This window comes from Neomonachus schauinslandi, chromosome 3 (genome assembly GCF_002201575.2).
Source record: "Neomonachus schauinslandi chromosome 3, ASM220157v2, whole genome shotgun sequence".
NCBI lineage: Eukaryota > Metazoa > Chordata > Mammalia > Carnivora > Phocidae > Neomonachus > Neomonachus schauinslandi.
In genome coordinates, this window is record NC_058405.1 from 90,451,521 (window position 1) to 90,476,021 (window position 24,501).

General features: G+C 43.9%; 1 protein-coding gene across 2 annotated transcripts; it reads right to left on the reverse strand.

The window, feature by feature from the left end:
• Window positions 1-6,101: 6,101 nt before the first annotated feature.
• On the reverse strand, window positions 6,102-14,483 carry TSN (translin). 2 transcript variants are annotated; one of them, XM_021695809.1, is made up of 6 exons: window positions 14,294-14,483; window positions 13,015-13,108; window positions 11,921-12,017; window positions 10,042-10,157; window positions 9,054-9,133; window positions 6,102-8,260 (listed from the first exon to the last, which is right to left on the reverse strand). In XM_021695809.1, the coding sequence occupies exons 1-6, from the start codon at window positions 14,357-14,359 to the stop codon at window positions 8,027-8,029; spliced, it is 687 nt and encodes a 228-aa protein (XP_021551484.1). In that variant the 5' UTR covers window positions 14,360-14,483; the 3' UTR covers window positions 6,102-8,026. The 2 variants fall into 2 exon arrangements, with proteins under 2 accessions (XP_021551484.1, XP_021551485.1); XM_021695810.2 differs by lacking the exon at window positions 9,054-9,133 and having other exon boundaries at window positions 8,095-8,260; window positions 14,294-14,469.
• Window positions 14,484-24,501: the final 10,018 nt, after the last annotated feature.

Here is a 24,501-nt window from a genome sequence, read left to right on the forward strand (position 1 = left end):
TTTAAGAGTTTTTTGTCATTTCCCAATTTACCACAATGTTTACTTAATTCTCTTGTAATCACAAAAGTAACACAAGTCTCCAAAGAGAAAACTGTATAAATTGGGTCATAAAGCAACGGTATGCACGTTTACATATTCCCCAAAGTGTCCCCACAACCCCTATCGTACCTTTGACTGAACACTAGGCGGTATCACCTATTCCTCCTTTCCAATGTGTACAAAATACGTGAGGATCAAAGTCAAAGTTCTTCTGCAGTCAGCTCTTACTTCCTTTTGTTTTCCTCAGTGAGGGTATTTTGGAAATATTCATATTTCCAGGCTGTTTTCAGTTTAAGGAAACATTGACTTGTTTGATGACACAAGACAGGCCACAGCCCAACCCAGCTGCCCATTTGGCCGGTTTTGTTAGACAAGATGAAGTCATGGGGTGTCTGGGTGGTTCAGTCAATAAAGTGTCTGACTCTTGATTTCGGCTCATGATCTCGGAATGTTAAGATTGAACCCCACATAGGGCTTCACACTGGGCATGGAGCCTGCTTAAGATTCTGTCTCCCTCCCCCTCTGCCCCCCCCCCACCTCAAAAAAAAAAAAAAAAAAAGATGAAGTTCTGTCCCGTCCTGTCACAGGCGGGATGGTAGGTGAGGCATGGAAAGGCTCACTAAGCCACCCAACCCTGTTGGACTCATGTTGTTCCCTATTAATGTCCACCCCCCAAGACTAGTCCCCAAAAGACTGACAGCCAAGTTCTGCTAGCCACAGGTTCTTCTCTCAAGAAGAGAACCTAGGGCCATCCCTTTGATCCTTTGTTCTTCCTCTTGGGGATTTAGAAATTAACTTTTCGGGCACCTGGGCGGCTCCGCTGGTTAAGTGACTGCCTTCGGCTCAGGTCATGATCCTGGAGTCCCTGGATCGAGTCCCGCATCGGGCTCCCTGCTCGGCGGGGAGTCTGCTTCTCCCTCTGACCCTCCCCCCTCTTATGCTCTCTCTCTCATTCTTTCTCTCAAATAAATAAAATCTTTAAAAATAAATAAATAAATAAATAAAAGAAATAAAAATTAACTTCTGGGTGCAAAGAAAGCCTTAAAGTTTACTGATGTTGGTCTTTTTTTAACACTGATTATGGGTCTTTATCTTTATCTTAGTTGTGTCAGTTCTGGGTCTAATTAACGTCTTATCAAAGTAGAAGGGCCAATCCACGTACTCTGCTCCCCAAACAACCCCTTAATGATTAAAACGATCTTGTAGTCTTCCCCCCCAAAAAGTAAAACAAACACCCTGCCCTTTGTATCTCACGACTGAGAAAAATGCTCTGGCTTCACTTCAATTGCCAAGGTGAGCAAAAAGTTCATTAGTGGAAGGTTTGACAACGGGGACATGGCAAAGGAAGCTAAAGTCCCCTCCTGACTTCTGAACTGGTCTCACTGGCAGGTCCAGCTGGTACATCCCGATAGCAAGGCCAGCATTCTGTCACTGAAACACACAGCTAAAATGGATGAACGCAGAACTCCAGCCAGAGCAGATGGCTGTGTGTAAATGTTAAATATTAAATGATACCAGATGATCGTGAGTAACTGATTTAAGAAACAGGGTAAATAAGGGAAAAAACAAAATCACAAAATAACAAACCCAACTTTCTTCTCTGGGGGTTCCACATATTTTCATAGGTTTATTTTCCTTCAGTCAAAAGCCTTTAAGTCTTTATGGTAAGTAAAGGATTTCTACGGCAATGGGAGAGATCACTGTACATATATCACTTTCCTATCAGTCCCCACTCCTGCTTGGGACAGACCTGACCTAGAGAGAATGACAAGAGCCTCTGGCTCGCTCCTCTCCCTTCTTCTCCTCATTGTCTTCAACCACCTCCAGGGGCTCCCTGGCCTGATTATTGTCCAGACCTCTCCCTACCTCCAGAAGCTCCCCCGCAACCAGAGCCAGAGATCCACTCTACCCAATCTCTAAGACTCCCTCAGCTCCACTTAGGGCCCTAAATTCTACCCCAAAAAGCACAGCCACCTGTGCAACATCTCCCCATCACAGTAAACTCAATACCTGCCACACTGACCTTCTCGTCTTCCCCCAGAAACTAGCTCCCACTTTCCTACGTGTATTTTTTCAGCTCAGTCATCTCTGATTCTCCTCAATTGCTCTTCCCTTGTCTTAGTACGTTCAGGCTGCTGTAACAAAACCACCACTGACTGACAGGGTGGCTTACGCAAGAAATCTGTGATCAAGTCTATCAAGGGGTCAGCTGATTCGGTGGCTGGTGAGGGCCCACTTCCTGGCTCACAGACCATGTCTCCTGGTTCTGTCCTCCTGTGGTGGAGGCACCAGGAAGCTGAGTCCCTTTCATTCAGGCACTAATCCCATTCATGAGGGCTCCACCCTCACGACCTAATCACCTCCCAGAGGCCCCACGCCCAATACCATCCAATCGGGGATTAGGCTTCATTGTATAAATGTGAAGGGACACACACGTTCAGTCCACAGCATCCCCCGCTCTCCACCAACCCCAAGTTGACTCCTTCTTCCTTTACGGTGCACTGCACCTGCATCCGGTCAGGCCCACCACCAGCCACCCAAGCTGACCTTTACAACCTCAGAGACAGCAAGAGCCTCCTCACAGGTCTCCCTGCCTTTGGTCTCTTCTAATGGTAACATGACAACCAGGATTCAAAACTGCGGCTGTCCGACTCCAAAGATGCTCCCTCCCTGCTTAAAAAAAAGGAAAAAACCGTATGGCCCCCCAATGCCTATCATTCAAAGTCCAAACTCCTCAACCTCTCAATTCAGGCTTTTCTAAACCTAACAGTCCAATATCACCAGACTGTTCTGCAGTCAAGTGTGTGACATCCCCATCCCCATTCAATTAACACAGGCATACCTCGTCTTAACTGCACTGTGCAGATACTGCATTTTTTACAGACTGAAGGTTTTGTGGCAACCCTGTGTCGAGAAAGTCTGTCGACCCCATTTTCCCAACAGCATTTGCTCACTTCCTATCTGTCACGTTTTGGTAATTCTCACAATATTTCAAACTTTTTCGTATTTGTTATGGTGATCTGTGTTCAATGATCACAACTCAAAGTATTTTTTAATTAAGGTACGTATTTTTTTTTTAGACATTGCAGACTTAGTAAGACTACAGTACAGCACAAACATAACTTTTATAGGCACCAGGAAAAAATTCACTTGACTTGCTTTATTGCGATATCTGCTTTATTGCAGTGGTCTGGAATTGAATCCATGGTATTTCCAAGGTATGCTTCTACCATTTCTGCTCTGTTTTCAATTCTGTCCCCCCAGAAATGATCTCCTCTTAGTTCCATGCTTATCTAAATCCTACCTCTTTCATGAACCGGTTCAGATTATACCTAAATTCCTACAGCAATTGTTCACAAATTATTTAGCAATGACGTTGTGTAACATCTTGCCTGATACCTGAATTTTAACTTGTAGTAAGGAACTTACAGATTGCTGAAGGGAAAACAGGTTGACAGTCTCGTCAAAAGCTAAACACAAAAATCATCATTTGTACCACAGACTCCTAAGTATCTATGCAAAAGAAATGGAAAAGCCCACTCATAGACTTGCACAAGGATGTTCAAAGCAACATTATAAAACTTAAACCTTCCTCATCTGATGAGTGGTTAAATATGGAATACCCATACAAAGGATTACCACTCAGGCATAAGGAACAAACTACCAACACATGCTGTGGCATGGATAAACCTTAAAAACATTATGCTACGTGGTAAGACACAAAAGACCACATTTTATATATTTTCATTATATGAAATATCCTGAAAATGCAAATTTATGACTAGTAGTAGCCTAGGGCTGGGATCTTTCTGGATGATAAAAAAAGGTTTTAAAATTGATAGATGATGATTGCTGTACTAGTTTATAAATTACATCACTTGCTGCACTACTTTATAAATTACATCACTTGATTTGAGTCAATTTCATTTATAAAATGTACTTCAATGAAACTGAAAAAAAAAAATTCCAAAAAATTACAGTAGGCGCTCAAGTATCAGTTGAATATTTAATCTCTTATCTGTATCTTCTCACCACCCTCTCCCCTGCAACTAGACCCTAAACATCTTGAGGACACAGACCTAGTTTCCCACTCAATTTTTTAAGCTAATTGTTAACACAAACTGCCCCTCACCCAAAGCTACACACACACTGTGTTCATAACTGTTGGTGGATTTGGGTTTTGTCAAGTCAGGCTATAGAGTGAGGCCACCAAAAGCATCACTGAGGAAACGGTGTATGCGGATGCAGAGGCAGAGTAAGTGAATTCAAATCACAGCTCCTCCACTTCATAACTGTGAACTCAGGACCTCTCTAAGCCTGCTTCCAGTCTAAAATGGGGAAAACAGTGACAGCCACCTCACAGTTATATGGGGATGAAATCAGATGGGTCTGGATAAAAGGTTTAGCCCGGTGCTTAGAACATGCAAGAGCTCACCGAATGTTGGCTTTAACACTCACACGAACCGACGCAAATGCACACACACCAGAGAAATCTCTTTCAAACCGGAAACAGCGTTCCACAGCAGAGGGGACAACTATGGATGGCTCCACCCTCTTCTTGTCATCCAACATGTAACAGTGGCCCTGGGACAATTCCTCTCCCTCCCAAGCCCAGTGAAGTTTATGTGGGACCAGAAATACTACTATTCACTTAACCAAAAGCACTACACATTGCCCACGACTTTCAACATTTAGTTTGTCTGACCCTCCGTCTGCCAACTCCCATCCTGCAAGGTGGGTCTTCACTTCCTGGCCCCCTTGGTGTTTAGCAGAAGGTATCCAGTTCTAACCAATAAACTATGAGAGGAAGTGACAGGTCACTTGGAAACCAGAACGTGTTTGTGTACAACCGTCCACAACCGATTCCCTCCTCCCCCAGCAACTAGCAATGGTCCAGTGGGTGGCTCCTGTCAGCTACATGAGGACAACATGAACACATCCCCCAGCTAACCTGCAAAGGATTCAGTGCGAGTGAAAAACAAACTCTGTACTATGCCTAGGAGTTTGGGGGGTTGCTAGCACAGCATAACCTAGCCTCACCTGACAGTCACAAGACTCTCAGACTGTGAAAGTAATGTATTTTAAATCTCTTACCCCTGAAAAGCCTTCTAGCCCCTCTTTATTCCCTTGGCTTCTGTGACAAGCCACTCTTGTTGCTCTGTCAGTCTCTCTAACCTTTTCTCCATTTCCTCATGGTCTCTTCCTCTGCCTGACTCACTAAACTCTGCTGTGAACCAGGTTTTGTCCTCACCTCATTACTGTTCTTATCCTACACGCTCTCCAGGGCGATCTTACCTGCTCTCCTGACCCATCTACCACATAAACACTAACACTACCCAAAGCAATCCCAGGCTGGCTCCTGGCTTCCCTCATGCCCAAAGTCCTACTCGTGCTCTACAAGCATCATGAACCCAATACAACCAAGAGTCCTCCTACACACCCTACCTGGGCTAACAGCACCTAACTCGACTTAAGTCTTCCAGACCAGAAACCTGACAGTTAAGCTAGATGCCCTCCTCTACTCTCCCTAACCTCCTGCTCATTCAAACCTCCAGTCCAGTCAATTTCAACCCCCCCTTAAATGTTTGTTACTGTTGTTTGGAGGGGAGGGGTGTTTTTTATTTGTTTAATGTTTATTACAATGAATACTAAAAAAAAAAAAAAATTATTTCAGGCTTGGTGTCAGGCACACAATGACACTCCACCTGAGGAATACAGTCTCATCCAGACCAAGAACCAAGAAAGCTGGGCACCTGGGTGGCTCATTCAGTTAAGCAGCTGCCTCCAGCTAAGGTTATGATCCCAGAGTCCTGGGATCGAGCCCCACGTTGGGCTCCCTGCTCAGTGGGGAGCCTGCTTCTCCCTCTCCCTCTGCCTCCTCTCCCCTGCTCATGCTGTCTCTTTCTCTCAAATAAATTAAAATAAAAATTAAAAAAAAAAAAAAAGAACCAAGAAAGCCACGATTTCAGAGTACACGGTACGAACTATGCCAGCGGCATCCTGCAGATCCACCTCATCTCTTCAGCCACTTGTTTAAGTAAAGGACTCAGAACAATGCCAAAGAAGCTTTCGTTCTTTATTAAATTCTCTTAAGCGTTACCAATATTATTATTCAAGTTTAAGACAGGGCAAATCTTATGAAGTATTTATGGGTTCTCTTCTTATAAATAAATTTATAAAGAAAACATCCACTAATTCATCTCTACTCTAAGCTGCTCAATTCTCTCAAATTGAAAAGAAGATTCTGGTGTACTAAAAAACCAGAACCGAGGCTTTTCAGTATGTTCAATTATAATACTTTTAATTTAACTCTTGAGTGGTTGGTGTCTTTTGATAATTTTAACTATTAAACAGCAGTATGTGCTTATCACCCCTGGTCATCTTTAGCCTCAAAACACCTTGAGATTCTCCACATAGAAGAAAACTATTACCAAACTTACTGCAAATGTTTGATCATGTAGTTAGAAGCCTTTTGTGCTCAACCCAGGCGCTATTCCTGCACATTTCAGATGACCGCCCAAGGCACTTCAAACACCTGAGCACCTTTCTTCTTTCTACAAACTCTCCTGAAGGAAAAGCAGTCAAGAAAATTGTTCTAAAACCCAAAAATGCAAAGCAATTTATGCTTTGTTTCTTTTTTCCTCAGGATGGAAAATTTGGTCAGTCCTTAACTTAGCCTGATCACGGCTCTGACAGCAATGCCAAATATTCTACTGCACAAACGGAAAGCCTAACCAGGGATCAAGCATGAGAGGATGGTTCCAAATACCTCCTCTATTATTCTGGAAACACTAGCACCTTCCTTTCAGTGAGCTCCAAAACCTGTGGGTTAAGTCACCATTTTAAATCATTTCAACAGCAGAAATTACGTGGCAAGTATTCTTAGCACTACCTGAAAACAAGGAGGGGGAGGTGGGTGCCAACAAGGTCCATGTGACTTGCCCAAAACTGTAAATCTAAAACCTGACTGTCGGGATAGCTGCCAACAACCTGAAACTGCTTACTCTAAAAAACATTACCAAATCAGATCTTCTTTTTGAATCCAAGGTTTTCTCTTTTTTCCAGACAGAGCACAGCTTTTTTCTTTCTGAACATACCAGTCAGGGTATTGCTAATTAACTTGACTGGGTGGCTTTACAGTCTCAGACCAGACAGTCTAGCTGGCTGCTAGGAAAAAGGTTTCATAGCTTAAAAATATATTATATGAAGTGTTAGTTTAAGATGTGTGTGAAAACGATTTTTAAGTTGCTGCAAGAGCAGAATGTTAAGGCAACGTCAGAAAACAGAGGTGTTGTAAAACACTAAGCCCTACTCTCCATCTGGTAAACAGAGCTAAATGATAAGATGTTAATCCCCTAATACAAAAACGTCCCAAAATAATCTATTGAACTTGACTTTGCAATTTCATCTTTTATATTTTGATGGCAGTGAGAGAGACCCTGGGGCTGTAACTCCCTTGCAAAAATTTCAACACCTGATTTACTCACGAGGCTTAAAATAAGGAAGGGAAATATAAAATAAGTTGTCATTTGCTTGGCAACCATCCTTTTAAATTACCTATTTTTATACTGTATCCAGGCTACACCTGGGTATGGATGGCTAATCTGGATATAGAAAACACCTAGGATCACTTCTGGAAGAAACACAAGACAATAAACTTCTCAATCAGTACATCAACAGTATCAGGGTAAGCAAGAAAAGGACTTTACCAAGAGACTGACATTTATACTTTTTGACAGAACTGAAATACACGGAATTACAGAGCAAATTCACTGAAACAACAAAGAAAAATCTGTCCTTGTAAAGGCTATCTTTTTTACCCCCAAAAAAGTGTTTCAATTTTGATACTTACACCACACACTGATTAAGAAAATAAAGCGCGGTGTTTAGCAATGGGGTGGGGCAATCCTAACTACCTTGAGAGGCGCTGGGCTCACCCTCCCCAGCAACCACTGAGGTCAGCAGGGCCAGGCACCAGGAGAGCCTCCTATTTCTCTGCACAAGCTGCCGCAGTCTCCTTATTGAAGCCCCGGATGGAGAGATCATAGACCACCTCCTCTACTTTCTTCACATCGTACTTCAAGCCGTCATAGCGCTTCCTCAGGGAGTCGTTTTTCAGGTTGAGAAGGCGGAAGCCGGAATCCAGCTCATTGATGAAGGTGGAGATGTGGAGGGGCCGGGAATAGTCTCCGGCAGTCACACTGTTGACAGACAGCCTCGACTACACGAGGGAAGGCAAACGCGGATATGTCACAACAGGACTCTTCAGCACATCTTCCTCCCAATCACAACTAAAAGACCCTCAAAGGCCACGCAACTTTTCTACATGGTCTTTTAATAATTACATTTTGACAATGTTTAATATTACAAAATTACCTCATGACAAGAAATCATTCCCTTTCTGTTGGAGTTTCCCTGGTCTACAGTTTTCATCAATACGAACAAAGGCTACAGTGGACACCTTTATAACAGCCTTTTTTGTTCTTTAGAATTATTTTCATAGGACAATTTCTCCAGAGAGACATTAAAAGAATACGGGCAAAAATAATATATAGTTATACAGTTAAATTGTTCTCCAAAGCAAGTATATGTATTGACACAGTTACTAAGAACATATACCTCTTGCCAATACTTTAAAAGGAAGAGGTATTAGTATTACCATCTTTTAAAAATTCACACATTGGTAAGTATGCACAGCTAGCTCACTGTCTGAACTGGCCTTTCTCTGATGACTAGCAAAACATAACACACACTGTGTACAACGACGAAGTGGTGGTCAACAGAGGGCTTAGAAAAGACTTCCTGAATTATTGTACCCATTTTAAAAACTGACAGTGAAGTGGGAAGATCAAAAAAGCAAATGGCAGGGGTGCCTGGCTGGCTCAGTTGGTGGAGCATGTGACTCTTGGTCTTCAGGTCGTGAGTTCAAGCCCCACAGCGGGCATGGAGCCTACTTAAAAATAAAATAAAATATTAAAAAAAAAAAGCAAATGGCAAACCACTAAACTTCTTACCAATTCACTAGCAAGAATTAGAACTCCTGAGAGATAATCTTCTACATCCAGATGAAATCCTTTCTCCCGATCTGGCTCAACTAAAAAATATACCAAAGTAAAAATAAAGTCATGATGTGAACAGAACCTGAACCTAAAATTGTAAAATACTGTATCTACATATATATATATGCACACATATAATTTCTCTCAACAAAAGGAAAAGAAAAAGAAAAAGAATCTTTTACAATTGTGTTTTTAATGGATTCAGACTTTTGGCAACTAGGCCTCACTGTGGACTTTTGAGCTTTTTAGCCTGCAATTTTTCCTTTCATTCTTCTCTAAAAAAGTACCACCCCCAAGAATGTTACCTAGTTGTATCAGAGAACATCTTTGTTTTTGGACAATGCATGCTGCAGCATTTAAAGAAGCCGTGATACTACATGTGGTTTTCACATGGTATATGCACACGTGCACACAAAGTGAACAGACCGAAAGATATGGCAAAAGAATAAGCAGAGGGGCGCCTGGGTGGCTCAGTCGGTTAAGCAGCTGCCTTCAGCTCAGGTCATGATCCCAGGGTCCTGGGATCGAGCCCCGCATCGGGCTCCCTGCTCAGCAAAGAGCCTGCTTCTCCCTTTCCCTCTGCCTGCCGCTCTGCCTATTGTGCTCTCTCTCTGTCAAATAAATAAATAAATAATATCTTTAAAAAATAAGAAGCAGCAGCAGAAAATCTAAGTGGGGTGTAAACAGGTGTTCACTGTACTATTCTTTCAACTTTCTGTGGGCCTAGATTTTTTAAAAACTAAATTTTACGAACTAAAAGAAACACTCGAGTACAAAAACCAAGCTTGCCACCACATATTTTTACGTTTTGTGTTTCCAAGTCATTAGTTTCCCATTTAGTTCTCATTTAACAAATAGAAAGTACAAGCAACAGCTCCCCACCCAAGCAATAATTAAGCTACCATGCCTGATTCTGCAGACCAACGCTAATGAAGACACTTACTGCCAAGAATTTCTGTAACCGCTTCTCGAGTCACTAGTGTTTCTGATTCCAAGTACACAACAAATGCAGCCAAGAAGACCAAACGCTGCAACACAAACCTCCAGTGCTCATGAAATCTGCATGGATATAAGCTCATTTAGGTTGAGGGATTAGGGTCCTTAAAAAAGATAAGTTTAGTACAATCGCAGTCCAACATTTTAGAAATAGAACGCTTTTTCAAATCAAATCTATGTGAAACCCCAACATATAAAATGTGTAAGACTACGACACTTAAATATATCAGATGGAGACAGTGTAAGTTTTACAAGTTCAAATTTATAACAATTACTTATGAGAAGTTTAATAAATGAGAAACATGATCCAACTTTAATGAATATAAAAATATTTACAATTTAAGATTAGGGATGACAAGAACAACTATATTTTAGAAGTTTAATCAGTAAGAACAATGATACTGCTCTCAGAAAAATTAAAATTGGCAAGTACAGATTGATGAGAACTGCAACTGTACATCAGCCTCAACACTTAACTTACTCTCACATTTTGATTTGAGTGTGGCGTATCAAGAAAATCTGATTCACACATATAAGAAATAACTACCATTTGCAATCACTAAACCAACAGACTTTTAACTTTCAGGATACTGCAATTAAACTGAGCTAGAGGCACAAAAAAAGAAATAGAAAATTTTATAACCCCAAATATTAAGTGTTGTTATGCCTCCTGAATTTCAAATATGGCAAATTCAAAAAAAATTTTTCAATACAATTCAAGTCAAATAAAACCTTCTAAGAGCCAAATCACTCAGAGGTCAGCCTCTGTGTGACCTCCAAACTACACGATCTCTCAAGATCCTGTCAATTCTATTGTTCAACGTCTCTATACATCTATTATTACCTTACAGCAGGGGTCAGCAAACCTTTTCTGTAAAGGGTCAGATAGTGATATTTTAGGCTTTGTGAACCACCTCCAGTCTCTGTCACATATTTTTATTTGGGTGTTTTTGGTTTGGGTTTTTTGTTCTTTGTTTTTTGTTTTTTTTAACAACCCTTTAAAATATAAGCAGTTCTTAGCTTCCAGAAGCAGCAGGCCACAGGTAGTTTGCCAACCCCTGCCTTAAATTATCCTGTAAAGTTATATTATCCACTTCCCACATACATGTTCTGTTTTTTGCCCACATGTCTTAACAGACCATCTTTTTCACTAGAAAACATGTTTTTCACTAGGAAAACAAACACAAGTAAAGATTTTAGGTTCTTATTCACATATTTCATCAGTACCCAGTTGCAGCTTCTTCCAGTCTAACAACTGTGAAATTAGGATGCATTTTACAATCTATAAATTTCACAATTATGATTGGCAACAAAATTTTCTTCCCTAGTGGTACATAAAATAATGGTGACTCTTAAAATTAATGATGCTATAAATTCAACAAGACACAGCATAAAACATTAAATATGTTATTCGGCAGTAAAACTCAAACTCTGAGATAATACTCAATTCATGTATATACTGCCACTTAATCCCGTAACTTTAACAGATAGATATGGTTCACCCAATTTCACAAGTAACTTAAATATACTAAAAAAGATAATCTTTCGTTGATCTTCATACAACGAATATTTTCATTTTCATCCCTTTTTCGTTGCAAAAATTATACATGTTTCTTAGGAAAATTCTCAAAGGGAGGAAAAAAATAAAATCACCAAATTTGTCACTATTAAAATACCACCACTATTAATAGTTTGGCTCTTTTTCATTGTTTCTTTTACATAGAGAAGTTTTTACCTAGTTCTAAGCAATCATTCAGTATATACAATTTTTCTCCTGCCTTTACTTTTACGTAACATTACAAAATAAAGCGATTTTTCTTACAAACCTGTAATACTGTTCAGCAGGGAACTTGGTCTTCAAAGATGTTAAATGTGTTTTTACTGTACCAAAATGTTCTCGAGCTTTCAAACACCTCTTTGGAACTGATCACAAAAAGATAATCAAACATAATAATAATGAAAGATTTATCAAATTTCAAATACAGTTCTTCCTTAATAATCTATGCAGTCTATCTGAAAATAAATCAACTTTAAAAAAAAAAATCTCATGACCAAATGCAGGGTATGCATCTCTACTTTTCAACCTGGCTCTCAAAATTTCATCTTTAGTTTCCCTACTCATTTACCAACACTGAAAAATAGACAAAAATTTGCTAAAAGGGAATACTTTAGCAGACAAGTCAGTAAGCTGTCCTAAATAATGTCATCCTTAAAGGACCATGTACCAGCTGCTATTCCTAGTCAGTCCTTAAAAGACGCCTTATTTGGACAGCTTCTAGCTCCCATATTTGGTCAAAAAGAAGCTTTATCAAATATTCTCAATCTGACTGACCAATTCCATACCACTGAGAAAAAGGACTTGCCTCTGACCCTTGTACATTACAATATGATATCATTCTCTGACTGAAAATATATTTCAGCTCTTTCAGTTGTGCTGGCTGTATCTTACAATGAAGGTTCCATGTTTAAACTTATCATATCTGATCTCCATTCAAGGGGCTGACTGTAAACACATTAGGAACATTTTACACTGGCCATTTCTTATCTACAAATGCATATTAAACTATATTCAATGAATGAAAGACTGGGTTTAAAAGGAAGAGAGCCAAATGAAAGCTAGATACACAAGAGAGTACAAAACTATTACAATTACCACATTATAATTACGTTATCACATTACTATGTGAAAGTGGAAGCTCAACCATAACAAACAGAATTCTGTAACCATATAAAATGCTCAACTCACCCACTTCTCCAATTTTTACTCACCACACAACATGAGGGACATTGTTCTTAATAAAATGACACAGACTTGAAATGTTTTCTAAATGGAAATTAACTCTTTAACTCTTTAAATAACTCTTTTAAATGACTGATAAACTGGATCTTAAAAAAACCCTTCAAAATCAAAAGAACTTACTGTCCTGAAAACCAGCACCCTGATGGACCCCTTGCAGTAGAGTTAAGATCTCTCGAGCTGTTTGTTCTAAACTCTGTACAACTTTTCGGATTTCCTAGAGAGATTAAAAATCAAAGTAACAGATAAACTCATAATTATTATCAGAACCTCAAGCCAAATAAACCAGATAGCATAGATTAAATATCTATGACACCTTCATACACATGCAAAACTCTGACAATCTTTACAAGGACTGAACCCGTGCAGAAAATATCCAGGTTTGAATCCTGACTTTGCCACTTCCTTCCTCTGTGAGAGCTTCAAGACGTTATTAAAAAGCCTGAGATCTCTCATGTATCCTTCAAAGGATAATTGCCACCCAACCCAAATATCCCACTGAAACACTATAAATATTAAAGGAGATAAAGTACCTGAATGTAATTTGTAAAAAGAAAAATGCAATGCAATACAAAGACTGGGTAGTTCTCAATCATTTTACAAATATTCACTGAGCATACTTATGTGCGAAGCATTGTGTAAATACTGAGTACCCAACTAGACAGTCCTTTCCATCTCTCAGTTTAGAGCATAATGGGGGGAGACAGGCGTTTAAAAAATACGGATCGCACAAATGTTTTTAATGTGAATGCGCTACTAAAAAACACGACAGGAAAAGGATCATTCAGACTGTGAGATCAAGGATATGAATACGAGATAACAAGGAAAAGAAAGGAAAGATGCGAATTCCAGGAAAAGCAAACAGTACATGTACAAGTCCTGAGGCAAGAAACTATCTGCAGAACTGGAGGAATGAAAGAGAAGTAAACTGAACATAATACACAACGGAAGATGGCGTAAAATGAGATGGGGTTAGGGGAGGAGACACCTGTGGGCCATAGCAGAGCCCGGATTAATATTCTACGTGGAATAAAAAGCCATAGGAGAGTTTTAAAGAGAAGAGGCCACACGTGCTCTTAAGCCAACAACAACAAACACGTGAGATGCGCGTTGTCTTGAGTCCCAAGCGCTGAGCCTTCGACAGAAACAAGCGCCGAAAAGGAGAAAGACTGACACTCAAACGAGATTGGCGATGCTGAGGAGCCGAGACTCGAACACAGAATCAGGACAAGGTAGCAGAATCGCGGGTGGGGGAGGAACATGCCCTAAACTGAAACAAGTGGGGAAGCAACCCACCCCCGGAGGCTTCCCCACCACTCGAGACAGAGCGACAGAGGAGGGCCGAGCGATGTGGCCCAGCAAGCAAGGAAAGGGAAAGGGGAGGGGAGGAGAGGGGGCTCGCCTCTCGGATGTCCTGCTCGGCAGCCAAAAAGCCCTGCAGCTCCACGAAGATCTCGCTCACAGACATGGCGCCGGCTGCACAACAATCAGCCAGTGCGGCGAGTGTGGCCGCGGAAGAGCGTTTCAGAGACCACCAGCGCAGTCAGTCGCAACGCCCGCCGCCGCCGCCGCCGCCGCGTCCACCGGGCCCTGCGCTACGGACGTCGCTGGGGTCCTCCGAGGTCCGCGGCGCGCAGGATACCGGGCTGTCCGCCGTGCTGCCTGATATGCCTCCCGACGCTTCCGGGCCGCGCGCGCGGAGCCGAGGCGCGTGCCCAGGGAGCGGGGCAGAAAGCAGTGGGTGGGGCTTCCAGCTGGGGACTTTTCGGACAGGCATCGCGGGGAACAGCCCGCGAAGTGGGGAGGAGGGTCCCTCGGGGCACGTGGGCCTGAGGGGGCGGGGCGGGCTTGGAGGTGGTGCGAGCGAGCGCGGCTCTTAGCTTACGCGTTTGTGTTATGCTGAGCGGGAAGGGGCGGTGGGGAGAAATGCTTTAATGCTGAAGCGTATGCGTGAAAAGCCAGGTGCAGAAAACTGTAGCGAGATTGCAATTTTCGTGAAGAAACAGGAAAAACAATGCATTCATATTTGCAAAAAGCACACGGGAAATAAAAGTGTGTAGGACCGTGAGAGTAGGTGATGGATTGCGAGCAAAATTTTTTTAACGTTTTCCCTGTATGACTATGACCTATTTAAATCATATGAATTTTTTAAGCGTGTGTGGTGGGAAGCTTCTTTTCCACTCAACTAACACCTCCTTAACCCAATTCCCCTTGAGGCAAGCGCCGTAATGATTTCTTGTCCTTGCAGACGTATTATTCCATACATCTACCCTACAAATAGAAATGTGTATCTGTGCGTTGTGTCAACCTGAAAATAGATACCATGAGAGCCAAATGAGTGTTTGAGATCAAAGAATTGCAATTCGGTGAGCACAGACTCCAGCAAGAGCCAAAAAAGTGTCCCGTCTGCAGGGTGAAAGCAAGGATTTGTTTGGTTTTGGAGGGGGGCACCACATGACTTTGATAAAAGGAAAAAAATAGTGTTAATTTATACTAACAGGCTGGCTAAGGGCTAGGCCGCTTTTGGTTACACAGTGATGACTACTTCTATTGTTCTTGACAAACGATGCTATTCTTGGTTTACATTATTAACTACTGCGTCTAAAGAAAGTCCACAACCGAGAGTCTTATGATTGGGAAGCCCATGGTTCCGTTGACTTTAGGAATAATTGGTTGTGAAACAATTGCTTCTGGACCAGACCAGGTTTTTTGTTTGTTTGTTTTAGATTTATTTATTTTAGAGAGGGAGAGCAGGAGCGAGCAGGAGGGAGGGGCAAAAGGAGAGGGAGAGAATTCCTCAAGCAGTCTGGGATCCCAGGACCCCCAGACCATGGGCCCAGGGGAATTCAAGAGTCAGTCGCTCAACCTATTGAGCCACTCAGGAGCCCCTGGACTGGTCCTTTTTTATCCAGTTCAAGAGTTCATTAGCAATTTGTTGTAGAAAGGAAAATGGAGCTTTTCTTGAAATGGAGTCTCTCATGTCTAGAATTGTATACAATCCACAGTAGGCTGCACTCTCCAAATGAATTAAAATGATTACTTATTTCAACTAGATGAAATTTGTTTGCTTTGTGTGAGAGGTTATTCTAAAACTTAACATGAAGGACACTGTATCTTCATTATACTTCTGTGAAGTGGGTATTAGTGTTACCTTATAAAGAGTCGGCCAAATCACTTTTTTCGAAAAATCTAAGTGGTTTTAAGCAGCCCCTAAGAGTGTCTTTTCTCATTTGTCATGTTAGAATTAATAACACCTATCTCTAAAAGTTTGGAGAATTATGTGTGCAAAAATGTGTGCAAAAGACTACTTTCTGTCCCTATGAATTTGACTCTTCTAGGTACCTCATAGAAGGGGAATCATAAGGTATTTGTCTCTTTGTAACTGGCTTATTGCACTTACAATATTGACTTCAAAGTTCATCAGTTCTGGGGCGCCTGGGTGACTCAGTCGATTAACTGGCTGCCTTCAGCTCAGATCATGATTCCCAGCGTCTTGGGATCCAGTCCCGGACAGGGCTCCTTGCTCAGCGGAGAGTCTGCTTCTCCCTCTCCCTCTGCTGCTCCCCCTGCTTCTGCTCTCTCCCTCACGCTCTCTCTTTCAAATAAATAAATAAAATCTTAAAAACAACAACCACAACAACAACAAAAACAAAGTTCATCTATGTTGTACCATATATCAGAATTTCATTCCTTTTTAAGGCTGAATAATATTCTGCTTTATGTATATACCACATTTTGTTTATCCATTCATCCTTCAGTGGAAATTTGGGTTGTTTCCTCCTTTTGGCTATTATGAATGATGCTGCTATGAACATAGCTGTGCAAATATTCCCTGCTTTCAATGCTTTGAGGTACATGATGTTAACCTTAAAAATAAAACTGCCAATTATTTTACCAGCAAAAGATGGGTTTGTTCAGGAATGACAGAGAATGGCAATCCAGGACAAACAAGCTGTGGCAAAACTATAGGCAAATCTGCAGAACAAAGGAGAGAAATGCTCTTGTAGAGGAAAGTGAGAAGTTGGGAGGGGAGGAAAGCCTTCCTTCCTCCTACTAGAGTAGTAAAGTATCATCTACATGTAAGGTCAGTCTCTTTCTATTGGACTTGCAATTGACTACAGTGGTAGGGCAGGAGAGCTCTCCCTGCCAAACCTCCCAACCCCATTTTAGTGAGGTTTCCCTTTATGAATGTTCACAATAACCCGAAGTGGTGTAATTTTTTAAAACATTTTATTTTTTTATTTTAGGGGGGGGGGGGGGGCAAGGGCCAGGGGGGGGGGGGGGGGGGGGGGGAGGAGACGGAGAGAATCCCAAGCAGACTCCACCCTGAGTGCAGAGCCCAACATGGGGCTCAGTCTCACCACCCATGAGATCATGACCTGAGCCAAAACCAAGAATTAGGCGCCCCTATAAGCTCATTTTTTTAAAGATTTTATTTATTTGTTTGAGAGAGAGAAAGAGCACATGAGAGGGGGGAGGGTCAGAGGGAGAAGCAGACTCCCGCCTAGCAGGGAGCCGGATGCAGGGCTCGATTCCAGGACTCCAGGATCATGACCTGAGCCGAAGGCAGTCGCCTAACCAACTGAGCCACCCAGGCGCCCCTATAAGCTCATTTTTTAATTGAAGTATAGTGCATACAATATTATGTTAACTTCAGGCGTACAATAAGTCTAGTTACCATCGGTCACCATACATAGTTATTACAATATTATCAACTATATTCCCTATGATGTACTTTACACCCCCATAATTTATTTTTTTTATAACTGGAAGTTTGTACATTTTAATCTCCTTCACCTATTTCACCCATCCCCCCACAGCTCAAATTGAAACATCGTAAGATTATAACTCTTAAGATAGTGCTTTATAGAGAGGCTCCTGGGTGGCTCAGTCATTAAGCGTCTGCCTTCGGCTCAGGTCATGATCCCAGGGTCCTGGAATCGAGCCCCGGTCGGGCTCCCTGCTCAGCAGGAAGCCTGCTTCTCCCTCTCCCACTCCCCCTGCTTGTGTTCCTTCTCTCTCTGTCAAATAAATAAATAAATAAAATCTTTTTTTAAAAAAAGTGCTTTATATATTTACATTATAGGAATGTTAATTCTATTAGAAAATTGTCTCCATCTTGTTTATTTCTACATAGCGAAAGCAGAGTATGCTCCTAAGGTGGGCTGAATTACCCATCACCTCACCCTACGGAGAACTTTTCTCAGTGCCTGTCAAACACTCAATAGATATGTGGTGAATGAATCACCTTTACCAAATTGCCCTGCAGTTCAGTTGTAACAATCACACTCCGTTTTAATGTGTAAATGTGTTTTGGGGTGGAGGGGAAAGAGAGAGAGAGAGAGAATCTTGGCAGGCTCCACACCCAGCACAGAGCCTGATGCAGCCCTTGATCTCATGGCCCTGAGATCATGACCTGAGCTGAAATCAAGAGTCAGGTATTTAACTAACTGAGCCACGCAGGTGACCCTAAAATGTAGACATTGTTCATGTGATTTTATTTGTGGAATGAGTATGCCATATTCATTAACCCAGTCAGTCACTTACCAAAGGCTATTTTGTTTGGTTCCAATTCTTTCTGTTATAAATAGCATTGTGATAAACGTCTTTGTAAGCCCTTATCAAGATTTAAAATAATCTTTAATAGGTCCTATTTTTAAAGTTCTTGATATATTTTGCCAAATCACTACCCGGAGAGATTAAACTAATTTCCACTCCCCTGCCCACCAGAGCCTGAAGGAGCCAACTTGGCTGCAATCTTCCCAATGTGAATATTAACACTGCAAACATTCTAGGCTAATTTCAGGGGGAAATTATACCTCTGCTAATAGCATGGAAAACTATGTAAGGGGTGATGCACTCCTGCAAGGTTCTTTGAAGGGCAAAAAGGTGTGGAAACCAAAGACTGGTTGGGTGTCATTGCCACAGTCCAAGAGCAAGGAAAAGGGGTTAGGGAACCAGAGAAAGATGGAGAATAGGAGATGGGCCTCAGGCTCTGTCTCATTTGTACCCACGGGATTTTATAAGAGATGACAGAGCGACAACATGGAGAGGACAGTGTCACTGAAATAGTTTAACACATTTCCCAAGAGGACAGGGCACGCCATGCCCTGAAGAGGACCACATGGGGAAGCACCAGGTTTAGTCAGGAGGCAGAAGCAGGACTGAGGGAAAGCCTGAGCCAGAGCCTTTATGGGGGTTTCTGCAGGAAAGGCAAGGCAGGGCAGGGGAACTAGCTTAGGACTGGCCAGCTTGATTAATCCTAAAGGACTTTAGGCTGGTACCTGGCTATGGCATGATTTAGGGTCAGGCCAAAATCTTGACTTGGCATATGAGCTGGATAAGGAAGCGGCATAAGAAAGATGTGCTCCAGGCTGAGCTTTTTGAAATCTCTAAGAATTAGCTAGTTCTGGAAGAGACGGTCTCTCCCTAGCCAGCAAGCTTTTTAAGATGTCAAAACATTAGGGACGCCTGGGTGGCTCGGTCAGTTAAGTGTCTGCCTTTGGCTCAGGTCATGATCCCAGGGTCCTGGGATCAAGTCCCGCATTGGGCTCCTTGCTCAGTGGGGAGCCTGCTTCTCCCTCTGCCCCTCACCCCCCCACCCCCTTGTGCTTGCTCTCTCTCTCTCTCTCTGGCAAATAAATAAAATTTTTTAAAAAGATGTCAAAACATCACAAAATACAGAAAACAAGAAACATGATGAATACAGGCCGGAAAGAGGGCATGATGATGGGGACTGCTGGCCCTGCAGAACCCAGGACACCATGACTCACACCCCATTCTGAAGGGCAAGAAAGGATCCTGGGATGGAGGAGGGGATTGGTGCGTCAGCTCAGCGACTTTCACAGGGACCTTCTGGCTACCCCCACAACGCACTTTTCCCACCCCCAGCCCCCAGGTGTCCACCCAGCTTCACCCAGGTCATCGCCACACCCAAGGTCTGGATTTGGAGGTGTGCACGATGTTAAATCTAGCACAGGTCATCGCCACACCCAAGGTCTGGATTTGGAGGTGTGCATGATGTTAAATCTAGCACAGGTCATCGCCACACCCAAGGTCTGGATTTGGAGGTGTGCATGATGTTAAATCTAGCACAGGGCAGGATGTGGCAGAAGTGACAGCCACTCACAAGGACGGAGGGAGAAAATTTCCCTCACAGCTTCAGATCACGTGGTCCTGAATGGTGTGCAGACCGACTTTGTAGTTTGTTGGGTGACATTTCTTGAGGCCGCACTATTGAGGCTAGTGACATGGATGAGAGTTTCTCCCCCTCCTTCCCCTGGGATTGTCCCTTTCAGCCCATTCCCACAGCCCTGTGACAGAGGAAGGGGCAGCTGGGCAGGGCTGTAGAGACTGACTCCAAGAGCTGGGCCCACCATCCAGGTGGGCCTGTTGGGTGACCCCCCCCCCAGGAAGTGTGGTGGGAAGGGAGGAGAACAAAGGAAGGGAAGGGGAGGGAAGGCTGAGCAAGCACCTCCCGGTGCTCCCTCCCGGGGCCATCTGTGTCCCTTTTCCTGCAGCCCTCAGCATCTCCCCACAAACCCTCTCCTCCTAAGACTCAGCTCCCTGGACACTCAGCACAAGCTGCCTCGCCCTGCGGCTTGCCCAGCTCTGCCACCTGCCTCACCTCATATCCCACCCACCCGCCCTCACCATGCTGGACTCCGGCCCATAGGTGGGGATGGTGGCTCCATGGGAATGACATGCCACCATTCCATCCCAACGGACGGCTGGCATGGGAGGTCAGTGGGGGAAAAGGAAGGCAAAGACACACAGTGAGCACACACCCAGTAATCCAAGCAGGGGTGTGTGGAAGTACCTGGAGGCATTTTGGTTGTTACAATGACTGGGGGTGCCCACTGGCATTGAGTGCTGGGGGTCGGTGCCAAGGACAGGCGAGCTCAGTGAAGAACCGCCCCACCCAAAGTGTCAGAAACCTCCCCCAACCCCCCAACCCCCATCTACCAAAAAAAAAAACAGAAAGAAGCAAGGGAGGGTGGGAAGAAGGGAAGGCAGGCAGGAAATAAGAAGCAGGAAGAGGAAAAGGAAGGAAGGAAGGACAAACACGTGTGGCCCTAGCCTGTCACCTGGGCAGGAGGCAGGCTAGCTGCTAGTCTGATCACAAGTAGTGTCCCTGCTGCACTAGAGGATGCAGACTCCCCCCAGGAGACCTAAACAATTCTGTCACCCAAACTCTTCTTCTGGATGAGAAAGCAGAGGATTTCCTCCCAGGCACATGGCTGGGGGGTGAAAAGGTTCCCCCTGGGCTCCCTGAACAGGATGCCACATCAACTCCTGGGATCACCCGCCCAGGTCCCAGGGTGACTCTTGGGCCCTGGGCAGCAGAGGCACAGCCGAACGAGATGTTACCCAGCAGGGCAAGAGTGAACGTCACCGGCAGGCACCATTAACTGAGAGTGACTGACAAAGCCTTGGAAGGAAAAAAAAACAAAAGCGGTCTGGTCTGGGCTGCAGTGAGAATCTTAGTCCTGAGACTCTGTCCCCAGTTAAGAGCTGATGTCTATGGTCTGGGTGGCCTGCTATCCTGTGAACATCCAGGAGCTCCTCCAGCACCTGCCAAGACAGACCCAGGCCTCGTGTTTTCCTCAGAAAACCATTTCAGGCTGTACCCATCATGTAAACTGTATCTGTTTCCTAGGGCTGCTATTACACAATGGCCACAAACCGGGTGGCTTCAAACAACAGAAATCTATTCTCTCACAGTTCTAAAGACTAGAAATACAGGGACGCCTGGGTGGCTCAGTCGTTAAGCGTCTGCCTTCGGCCCAGGTCATGATCCCAGGGTCCTGGGATCGAGTCCCGCATCGGGCTCCTTGCTCAGCAGGGAGCCTGCTTCTTCCCCTCTCCCCCTCTGCTTGTGCTCTCTCTGTCAAATAAATAAAATCTTAAAAAAAAAAAAAAAAGACTAGAAATCCAAAGGTGAGATGTTTCAGGACCGTTGCCTCTCTGAAGGCTCTGGAGAGAGTCCTTTTTTACCTCTTCCTAGCTTTTGGTGGTTGCCAACAATCCTTGGTCTTCCTTAGCTTGCAACTACATCACTCCAGCCTCTACCTCTGTCATCCAGGGGTGTTCTGTGTGTGTGTGTATCCAAATTTCTCTCTTTCTATAAAGACAGGAGTTACTGGATTAGGGCCCATCTGACTCCAGCACGACCTCATCTTAAGTTGATTACACCTGCAAAGGTTCTGTTTCCATCACATGTACCGGGGTAAAGACTTAAATTTATCTTTGGGGGAGACACAATTCAACCCAGTACAGTGATCAATCTCCAAATCTCTACTCCTGTTACTCAAAGTGTGATCTATGGAGCATATGCATTGCCCCCGGGGATTTTGTTACAAAGCAGATTCTGATTCGTAGGTCTGGGGTGGGGCCCCAGATTCTGTGTTTCTACCATACATACTTACCGTCTACTATTCCCAAATATACACCTGGGTATCAGCCAAATTCAGCCCTCGCCGATGCCAGAACACCTGCCACCACGATCTCCCAGACCAGCTCTGTTTGGACTACTCCGATAGCCTCCTGTCCCTGCTTTCTCTGTGTTAAAAAAAAAAAAAAAAAATACAGGGGTGCCTGGCTGGTTCAGTCGGTAAAGCATGCAACTCTTGATCTTGGGGCTGTAAGTTCAAGCCCCACATTGGGTGTAGGTTACTTAAAAATAAAATATATTTTTTTAAGATTTTATTTATTTGAGAGAGAGAGTGAGAGAGAGCATGAGACCAGGGTGAGGGGCAGAGGGAGAAGCAGACTCCTTGCCGAGCAGGGAGCCCGATGTGGGGCTAGATCCCAGGACCCTGGGATCATGACCTGAGCCGAAGGCAGACGCTTAACCGACTGAGCCACCCAGGCGCCCCTAAAAATAAAATCTTTGAAAACAAGCAAACAAAATACAACCAAGTAAATTTGAAGATCTAATGGGCTTTATTAAATGATGCATGAATGTGATGAATACGGCACTGACTGAGCCACCCAGGCGCCCCCGCAGTATTCTTTTTGAAACATCTGCAATCACCCTCCACCCTTACTAGAGTAGTATTATTACCAACAATGGCAGTTCACTCCTTGGTGAGCTGTAGACAGAAAATGTACCAGGTGGTTGCCTCACAAGGTCACTTTATTTGTACAAACAAGGAAGTTGCAGGGAATGACTTCCAAAGCCTTGACTCCCTGAACAAGGAGAAGCAGGCCCCTTTTATTAGGCCTTGGCATGAATATTCAGAGGGGGATTTTACCATTATAATGAGGCTGAGGCACTTTCTGAATCGTCTGAGCAGGCATCATCCTCAAATGTTTCTTCTTCTGTTCCAGCAGTCAGTTCCTTTCTGAAAAGTAAGACCGGGGGCGCCTGGGTGGCTCAGGCGTTAGGTGTCTGCCTTCGGCTCAGGTCATGATCCTAGGGTCCTGGGATCAAGCCCCACATCGGGCTCCCTGCTCGGAGGGAAGCCTGCTACTTCCTCTCCTACTCCCCTTGCTTGTGTTCCTGCTCTCGTTATCTCTCTCTCTCTGTCAAATAAACAAATAAAATCTTAAAAAAAAAAAAAAAAGATGAAAAGTAAGACCGACACCCAGCAGCTTCTAGGAGTTTCTTGAGTTCAGGAGGTCAGACCTAAGTTCAGAGGGTTAGGTCAGTGACAGTATTTTAAAGGCATAAACAGCCACAGCTTTGCTTAAAACCCTCACAACATGGGCGCCTGGGTGGCTCAGTGGGTTAAGCCTCTGCCTTCAGCTCAGGTCATGATCCCAGGGTCCTGGGATTGAGCCCTGTGTCCAGCTCCCCGCTCAGCAGGGAGTCTGCTTTTCCCTCTCCCTCTGCTCTTCCCACTGCTTGTGCTCTTTCTCCCAAATAAATAAAATCTTAAAGAAAACAAACAGAAAAACCCTCATATTGCCTTGTGTTTACAATAAAACCCAAGTTTCAAACCTTGACAGGCAAAGCCCTGGAGCTCCAGCCAGGCCCTCTCCCCTCACCCCTCACTGGCTGAGCTCCAACCACACTGGTTGGTTCTTTCTTTCCAGCTCTAAGGACAGTGCACATGGGGTCCCCCTACCTACATGGGGAGCTTCCAGGTTTTCACACATGGCTCCTTACAGCCTTCAGGCCTCTACTCAAATACCACCCACTCTGGGGGGCCCTCCTTGGTTACCTAGCATGCCTCTACCCCACGGGGCTCTTATGTCTCTCACTGCACCAAGCGCACCACAAACATTATTTTCCACCTCCCCAATCTCTAAGTTCCCTAAGGGCAGCAACACGAAAACACAGTAAGGGCTCAAAAAATGAGTGTGTGAAAGAAAGAAAATTTAAAAAAATTAAAGAATGATTGGCAAGACCTCAAGGGCACGGATGTTTGGGGCTTTATTTTTAAAACTCTCCTTGAAATTGGCGGGCCGCAAGATAGGCATGAGCAAGTTAACCTTTCACGGGTTTAGACAGTCGGCAGGAACAAGCCAAGCGGCGCCCAGCCAGAAGGGGGCGCCCGAGCTCGTTCCGGCCCCTCCCGGACTCCGCCCCGCCCCCGGCGCCCTATGCCCCCTCCTCGCGCCTCACCGCGCATGTCTCCCGCTTCCACTTCCCGCTTTGGGTGA

Bases quoted from the DNA above. Each gene is read 5' to 3' on its own strand.
- TSN (XM_021695809.1), bottom strand. From the start codon at position 14,359: ATGTCTGTGAGCGAGATCTTCGTGGAGCTGCAGGGCTTTTTGGCTGCC. The intron at 9,134-10,041 runs GTAAGTGTCTTC...TATATTTTTTAG, and splicing joins GGTTACAGAAATTCTTGGCA to TTGAGCCAGATCGGGAGAAA. The intron at 8,261-9,053 runs GTAAGAAGTTTA...TCCCTCGTGTAG, and splicing joins TAATTCTTGCTAGTGAATTG to TCGAGGCTGTCTGTCAACAG.